At 33.4% G+C, this 9,239-nt stretch overlaps 1 protein-coding gene across 1 annotated transcript in view; it reads right to left on the bottom strand.

Annotated features, from left to right (window-relative positions):
• LOC149077033 (ubiquitin carboxyl-terminal hydrolase 31-like) overlaps positions 1–9,239 on the bottom strand; it is a 38,373-nt gene that overhangs the window by 13,847 nt on the left and 15,287 nt on the right. The window contains exons 7-10 of the mRNA XM_089244771.1: positions 8,442–8,562; positions 7,327–7,446; positions 3,834–4,086; positions 2,934–3,212 (exon numbers count right to left, since the gene is read on the bottom strand). Of these exons, the coding sequence (XP_089100897.1) occupies positions 2,934–3,212; positions 3,834–4,086; positions 7,327–7,446; positions 8,442–8,562 (773 nt within the window). The remainder of the gene's footprint in view (positions 1–2,933; positions 3,213–3,833; positions 4,087–7,326; positions 7,447–8,441; positions 8,563–9,239) is intronic.

Genomic DNA, 9,239 nt, shown 5'->3' with positions numbered 1-9,239 from the left:
GTATGCAAATACAAACACAAATTTTTCTTAGTCTGTAGAATATTGTTCAATAGGGATTTGACTGTATATTATACAAGGTGTATATAGCATGCGCTGCAAATTACTGGCAAACCGTTGATCCTATAGAAGCATACTTTCAATTAAAAAACATCCAAATAATGTGTGGACCTCACATAAATCATTCATATTGCAGGGGGGGGGGGGGTGAAATAGTTATTAAAATAAAATAAACTTTTTATAGGGGACATACTGTGCAAAACCCTATCCAATTACAGTGGAACCTGTCTGAGACGGAAAAACCTGTCTTAAATGGAACAAACATATAGTCTTATGAATAATTAATGTTTTTCAATCATAGAAAACCTCTTTAAGACAGAAACTGCCTAATGAAGAAATGGAAGGCATATTTAGTCTATTTGTAGACACAAAACCTAAAACGGAAAGAATTTTTGGCAAAGTGCAAATTTTTGTCCTTTGGATGGGAGGAAAGTTAAGTCGTTCTGATCCCCCTTTTGTTAGGCAAACTCTTTCACTTCTTAGAAAAATGATGAATGCTTATTATCTATATGAACTGGTTCTGGGAGTCTGGCTTGAGAGGAAGCGGATTTACTATTCAAAATTTAGTAAAAGCTTGTTGAGCATTTCATTTATGATGGAAATGGTGGCTTTTGTTAGAAAGCACTCCTATTTATTTGAAAAAGTTCAATAATTTCAGGAGATTAATATGCAAGGGAGACTGAATTATTGTTCACAATGTAGTGATACTATGTTTTGGCTACTGCAGAGATTTTCATTCGGTGTAGACAGGGCCGGGCTTAGGAATTTCGCAGCCCAGTGCAAAAAAAAGAAAAAAATTACGGCCCCTTTAAAAAAAATATATAATTACTCCCCGATTTAAGAACTTCCTGAGTTGTGAACCGAAGTATTTTGGCAGTCTTGGTTTTACAGCATGCAACGAAAATTGTACAGCCAGTGTGATGGAGATCAAAATCAGGATATGTTGAAGGGAAAACAATGTTGACAAAGAACTTTTTTTTTATCATTATATTCATTGCCATTGTGTACTAGAAAAAATTTCACAAACAAATTTCACCCTTTAACCTCTTCAATATTAGAGAGGAGAGCCAAAATGTGTGCTTCCCCCAGCTGGCCAAACATCTAGTTGCGGCCCTCATTGGAAATATTGGGAAGGTTCAAAAATATTATATATTAAGGGGAGGGGTTTGATCCCAATACAAGTTTACGCATATGCTTATATTTAAGAAAAAATTAAAAAATTTTCACAAATATTTCCCATTCCAGAAGAAAAGGGTTTCTTTCAGGGAAAATTTCGCCCCCCCCCCCTAAATTTTGCGGCCCGGTGCGACCGCACCTTTCGCACCTGCCGAAGTCTGGGCCTGGGTGTAGAGATGGCCACCAGCAACAAGAAACATGTATTGAATTTGAACGTGAAAATGTTACAGAAATGTAGAATCTTTCTTTCACAAACTTTATTGTTTGTTGATCTCATTGTCACAGTTTTTTTAAAAAGGTATGCAATTTCTCAATTTTTATTTCAAATACAGTGAAACCTCGCTGCATCGATACTCGATATAATGATATCCTTTACTACGATAAATCCCTCTATAACGATATTTTTAGAAGATTTTTGAAACTGCTATAATATGTTTTTATATTTTGTTCAAAATCATTTTGAATTTAATTTGAACTTTGTCACTTGTTTTCCTTCCTCTGAAGGCATTTGATAACATCAATATTTTGCACTAAAAATCACCGAAAGCTAAAGGAAGTCATTGGTATTGCTACTCTCTGTGTACGACACGAAACTGCAATGCAGTAAACTTCTTTACAGGAGCAATGCATTTTAGTGAATTTTTATAAAAAATTAATCAATTACAATTTTTTTGCGGCAAATAAATACATAAGAGAACATTTTCTGATGGTATTAAAGAAAGAATGACAACAACAGCATAAATTTGATCTTACGTAAGGATAGTTTTACCTCTCGATATAACGATAATCCCTCTACACCGATACGGTCCTCAGAATATTGTTATATCAATGTTTTACTGTAATTAAAAAATTTCAATTTTCAACAAAAGTGTCCATTCTACTGCTACTCAGGAGAACTTTTTATAGTGAAGTTTAGCTATATTAGAGCATTAAATGTGAAATTTCAAATGTATAGTTATTTGAAACAGCAAACATGAAAAAAATTCACAATAATAATATGCATGCTCTGTTTAACACTCCTTAGTTTATAGAAGTTTAAAAGTTAGGGTGATGTTCTGAAAACTTAAGTTTTCTAAACGATAGAAACAAATCACTGTATACGCTTTTGTGTGCACCTCTATAAAACGGAAACTCGTCTGAAACGAAAAATAATTTCAGTCTCTTGACCTTCCGTTTTATACAAGTTTCACTATAGTAAATTGTTGCCCTGTCTCACTAAAACGGAGTAAAGTCAGATAAAAACAGCATAAATGCAAGTAAAACACATTTTACCCACATTTATCATGCTTTTTCGCCAACTTTTCTCCATATTTCTAATTTAAACATATGAGTGAATATTGCACTTAAAAACATGGAATTTCTTTTGTTGCCTCAGGAAAGATGAGGCAACAACTTTCTCTAATTGGGTATTTGAGCATTTGAGCATGGAGTATCCATATAAAAAGTTAATTTTTTTTTTAATTTTATTAACTATACAATCCCTTGCAATAAATGAATGACTTATCTGAGGTTCACACATTATTTGGATGCATTTTCCAATTGGAAGTATGCTTTTGAGATCAACAGTTCATCAATAATTTGTGGTCGAGCTGTTTGCTATACACCCTGTATATACGGTAAACTATTGCATTCACAGAGTGATATACATTTTTCTGCACCATAAACTCTGCAGTAACTCATTCAAATGAATGGGTACTTACTTATATTACACAAATTGTCTTGGCTCTTGCTGGTCTTGGGAGTGAAATGAATGAAGGGGGGCATCCGGAACGCCCAATGATCAGAAGCCAATAAGGAACCAGATGAGGCCGAACTATATCCCGAAGTGGAGGAGGAAGCGCACGAATGTGTTGAAAATGAACTTCTCTGGTAAAACAACATGTACGCATTTGCTGTCATTACTTCAGAATCCTGAACTTGATGAACTCTATCATCGTCAAACAAGTACCATTTTCCATCAACCAAGTTTTTACAGTACGCTACATAAAATAAAATGCAATTTTTCTAGTAATGTATGGTTTTATAATGCTTATGAATTAAATTAACACATAACCTTCTAAAATAGGAAAATAATAACTCTAATCAAAGAAAAAGACTTTCTGGATGTTGATGTTGTGAGATGCACTTTGGAAGTAAAAGTTTGTTGACTCTGCCCAGAATCAAACGATGGTCCTCTTGCAGCCTGGGCAAGTGCACTAACCAATATACCACAGAGACATGACCATTTCTTTTCTTATTATAACATTTTTTTTTATTTTTTTCTTAAGTGGTTATGTTTTAGTTGAGAAAAAATGGGGTGGTGGTGGTTTTTTTTGTTAGCATAGTGGCGTTATCTGTTGTGAAAAGTGACGTTTGCAAAGGTGCACTTGCAGGCATCTTCCTTTCTCAGTTTTCGAATCTGGTAACCCCTAATTTCAGTTACTAAAATAAATTGAATTTCTAAAATTCATTGGTTAAGTTACAGCAACTACTTTTTCCACGTTTAAATGAGCGCAGAACTTGTATATTTAAATCTTCATTCATTAACTGTAATAAATTGTTTCGTATTAATAATTTCATAATCACACTGAATTTCATAATATAGTTTCATTCTTGCTTACCTGTATAATGACCCCCTTGCATACTTCCATGGTGATTACATACAGCATATAGATCATAAACATTATCCTCACATCTGTGAAAGAGGCGGTTCTTTGGACGTTTCCAAGGAGACCATGTTGTTATATGACTAATACTGTTGTTGATGGCCTGGCTATGGCTATCATTGTTTCGGCTCACAATATAAGGATTCATATCTAGACTAGCAAGAGGAAATTCTACCAGTGTTGTTACTTTGGTTCGCTGACAATAATTCTATTTGTGAAAATAAACAAAAATGAGAAATCGAACAGAACTGTTGCCACAAACTGAGATTTCAAGCACCAGGTTCACGGGTATTTACTATTTTAATAAAACAAGAAAAATGATATAAAGAAATTGTTTGTTTTTTTTAAATATGCAAAAAATATATGCAACTGTTCTTTATAATTTATGATGATGACTCACTTCTATTGCCTTAATTACAAAAAATTTGTTTCAAAGAACGAATAATGACTATTGAATGATAAACAAGTTCAATAAATATTTGGTCCAAATAAATTTATTGATTCAAAAATATGTTTGGGTACACATTAATTGCATTTGTCTACAAACTTAAATTTTATATTTTAATTCAACAGTCTTTGCGATTTTTTATAAGACCAGAGTTATTTTCAAACAAGATTTTGTGATTTACATTGTAAAATTTACATGCATAATAATCACATATATTCTACTTATGTGATTATTTTACATGTAAATTTCATTTGAATAAAAGTCTGACATGGTCTCATTGATCTTTGGGAAAATGGCTGAAATAGGCAATCAGTGATAAAGCTTGGGTCTTGTTCAGATCAAAAGCAAAGGTTTTTGTAATTTCTTTTTTTAATTTCTATTGAAACTGGTAGATATTAAGTGTAAACTGTATTGAATTTTGAATATGTATCGTATATGCTCATGTATAAGTCAACCCTCCCCCCTCACTTGAGAACCACCAAAACCACAATTGAAAACCTGTGTATAAGTCTGGCAGTCGAGTGGTTAGGGAACTGGCTTCTCACTGTGCAGGTCTGGGTTCGAATCCCAGTTCGGGCATGGATGTTTACTAACACTAACAAATTCCCTGGAAGGATCATACTGATCCCTTGGGAATATGTGTGGATAACGTTATTAAAAAAAAAAAAGAAAGTCGACCCCCTCCCCCCAAAAAATCAGTGCATTTTACGGGGGGGGGGGGGAGAGGAATTCTTATATTTTCATGTAATTATTCTTATATTTTCATGTAATTATTCTTATATTTTCATGAATCATTTTTCAGTTACAATGAAAAATGATTCAAACTTTCTCATCGATTTCTTCTTCTGATTCTCCGAACTCTTACATTGGAAGTCAATATGGTGTGGCATCTTCATTTTCATCTTCAACTGTGCTGTCATCGTTGTTGTCCTTTCACAAAAGTCCAGTCCGTCGTCAGTTCCATCCACTGCGTTACTGATACAACACTTTTTAAAGGATTTGATGATGATTTTGTTGGACATGGAATTCCACGCCTTATGAACCAATTGGCACGCTAGGCCAATGTTGGTTTCATTAAGGCACCACTGTTTGTTGTTTCTTTATATTCAGAACTTATCCATTTGGGGTCCATATAAATTAATTATAATTTAATCTTATGTCATAATGTATGTATTTAATCTTTAAATAATCTTTGAAAAGCTTGTTGATACATCTAAAGGCTGCAAAACCCATGTTAATCCATCGGGTATCAAAGCCAACGATGCTTTTGATTTCTTTTGCTTTTTTTAACATCAGTTTGAACATAACCACATTTTTTATGACAAATCATATTTTGGTCATTTTCGAGCTATCTGTCATATTTTAAACATTTTTGAACAATTTGTCAAAAATTTCCGGAACTTTCAAGTAATAGATAACCTTTTTTCACAAAAAATAACACATTCTTAAGACAAATACATTTTTTATTTTCACTGGTTTATGAGTTCTGTAATGGAGAGCTGTCATCAGAACCTCAAGGTCAGAAACCACACACACGTAGTAAAAACCATTGGAGGGAGTGAGAGTTATGATGTTTACTTTTAGTTGTCTGGAGAATTTGACTTTGTATTTACTGAGCCTGAATAGTCTTTCAATGTGAATTGTGGTGCCATCTATTGTAAAGAGTTGATAACCTTGTCTCAGCGAAGGTCTATAAAGCTTGCCCAAGCTGGCTATATAGGTGGCATGTTCCTTCCATTATTAAGGAGAAAATTCTGCCAAGTTCTGATGAGGTATCCTTTGAGAAAATTCAGTTTGGAATTGTGTATCGCTTTTTTGAAAACAGACGCTTTTTCAAAATAAAAATTATAAGAAAGTTGCCAACAATGTTGGGTGACGGCTGAAACCATGTTGAAAACAGACAAACAGTTCACCTATCCCCCCCCCCCTCCAATGGTTTTTACTACTTGTGTGTGGTTTCTGTCTATGAGGTTCTGATGACAGCTCTCCATTGCAGAGCTGAAATGCGTAAATCAGTGAAAAGAAAAATTGTATTTATCTTAAAAGCGTGTTAATGTGAATTTAAACCAGGCAGAGTTTCTATTTTTTGGATAAAATCTTTTTTTTTCTTTTTGTCATTTATCATCAAAAATTTAGCCCTGCCTAAATTTGAGTGCTCAGTGTAAAATGTTACAGAATTTTTTCCACGACTTTAGAAAAAATATTTTCAGCACTAATAGTAGCTGCTGTGCGGTCTCATGTGGGTTATGAGGAATTCACATCATGAAGACCTGGGTTCGAGTACCACTGGGGGTGCAGTTGTAGTTGGCTGAAGTGAGTTGTCTTTTTTTTTTTTGCTTCAGGCGCAAATGCAAGTCAATCTCCCAATAAAAAGTTTTGCAACAGATCCTACAACCAGGAGTGCAACCAGAAACAGAAATTGACACTATCACCCATTTAGGGGGGGCCCTCCCCTCCACGTAATTTTGAACAAACAAAGAAACAAAATTAGCACCCTTGCTGGTCCAGCACCAAGGGCACCAGACCTCTATGCCCTCTCCTAATTGTGACCCTACCTACAACTGTACAAATACACAAGCATTACACTTCACTCACAATTCAAAATACAGATGGCAGCACTAACTTCACACACAACACCAGATACGCACGCAGACGGTTAGGTATATTAGGTATCGGTTAGGGATATGTTTTTGGAAAATTTTAATTAAAAAGGTAAGTGGATGAATTTTTTGTTTATTTTGTAGCATAAGAAGCAATAACAAAAAAGAAGAGATAAAATAATGGGGAAATTATAAGATCAAATTTTCAAAGTTTAATGTTATATTCCTGTTTTTTAGGTCATAAATGCTTCCATACTTTTAAGATCTTTAGGTCATAAAAATCCGAGCCGTATTGATCAGTAATGACAATGTGGATAAGTAATATTTATCTATTGTCCTATTGTTTCCTATGTATGGTTTGAAAAGAAGGCACACATTCAAATTTGTATGACAGATTTACCTGTCTAAATCTCTTTAGGTGAACAATAAATGCATCAGGAACAGTCCACAAGCTCAACTGCTTCACACCCTGGAGTCGGCGATGGCAGAATGGGCACATCCAGGCATCATCTATGCCCAACTGCAAAATATAAAAAAATTAACATGAGGGATAAAAGAAGTTAAACACGCATCACAGTTCAGGTACACAGACATTCCTCATTTTTAAGAAAAATTCATTTCATCTTTAGTAATGATTCAAAAACCATTACAGCAAAACAAAGAAACGATTGAGAGATGTTTCTTTCTCAGACCACAGCACATCAAGAAAAGAGACTTTATGGATATTAATGCCAAGAGATTAACTTTGAAGCTTTAATGTATGGACTTGAAAATTGTTCATAATGTGGGCTACTACATCCTGGATCAATATATTTGAACTGAAGATAATATACACTTAATGCATGAAACATTCTTTAATCTTGAACTTGTATTTTTCATCATTTTAAAATTTTTTGTGACAGACCTTTACGTCCCACTCTCAGTACCATGTCAGTGGTACACATGCAATAGGTTTTAACTGCTCCAACTAAGCTAAGCTGCATTTGTTCTAATTCACTTAATTAGCACTATTTTATAACAGTCGAATCCCATTATAATGAACTCCAAGAGACCAGAGGAATCACTTCATTATACAAAATTTCATTATAAAGGAATTGTTCTTATGTAAACTTATCTGGAGAACGATTAGAAAAATGTTCATTTAAATAAGATTTTTGCTATAATGTTATTTGTTAAAATGAGATTCGATTGTATTATGCTCCGTATCTTCATTTACATCAGAAGGAGAATTTTAGACTAAGATGTAAATTTTCTCACAGCAGAGGAAAAAATTATCAATATCAGGACAAATGTGTATTAACAGAGCTCAGGATAATTGAGGTTTTTACTGTAAACTTTTATGGTATGGGTGGTGTGGCATCTCCCTATATTCTTACTGCATAGAGAAAAATACAGTTATCAACATATAAAAAAAATTTACAAGAAACATTAACTTTCAATTTTATATTTCAAATACTTTTATATATATATATATATATATATATATATGCAATGATGTAAAAAAACTGATCTAACCTTTTCTTCTGTAAAATACATATCAAAACATTCGTAAAGTGTGGCAGTGGGAACTTTGTTATCAGCACTTAGGTTTAATGCACTTGAATCTTCTTCCACAAAATCTTTCTCATTAAAAAGCCTAAAACAAATTTAATAACAGCAATCAAGAAAGAAACAGTATAATATAAAACAAATATGTCAATTCCTTTACAAAACTGCAAGAGACAACCCACTCTAATTAAAATAAATGTGATTTAAATTTTATCAAAATTCACTGAGGTGCACTATATATCTATAAATGTATAGTCATTCTATATTTAACTGGTTTGCACATTTGTAAATGAATACTGTATTCCCCACATTATAGCCAGCATGGCGGTAAACAGGGAGGGAGACCCAGCATGCCGGGAATGCCTGCATTTTTCTACTAAAAAAATGTAGAATAGTGTAAACCTTAGACATGACCACTTTATAATGCCTTATTTTTTTAACAGCTCTAATTGAAAGTAATAAATAATCCGTTCAGAATGCATAGTTCATTCTGGATGGTTCTTCAAATGAATAGAAAAGGTTTGAAAAAAGAATTAAAAATTGGGTAAAGTCAAAATCAGTTTATAAATCATTTATATCAAATAACTTAATACAAAGCACAACTAGATATCTCAAGAAGTGAAAAATCTCATCTATATATTGTTAGCTTCCAGGGATGGCTGCAACTTAAAGCAGTGTATTCCAGGCTTTTTGACGATAACAAAATGAACTTTATTGGAACTTAATACGTTCAACATGCATAACCTCAAATTTCATACTACTTTC

The sequence above is a fragment of the Pholcus phalangioides genome, unplaced genomic scaffold, assembly GCF_987345545.1.
Source record: "Pholcus phalangioides strain wild (caught in Gottingen) unplaced genomic scaffold, Ppha-v1.0 ptg000015l_1, whole genome shotgun sequence".
Lineage (NCBI taxonomy): Eukaryota > Metazoa > Arthropoda > Arachnida > Araneae > Pholcidae > Pholcus > Pholcus phalangioides.
The sequence above is the reverse complement of the archived record's forward strand: the minus strand, read 5'-3'. Positions and strand labels throughout refer to the sequence as shown.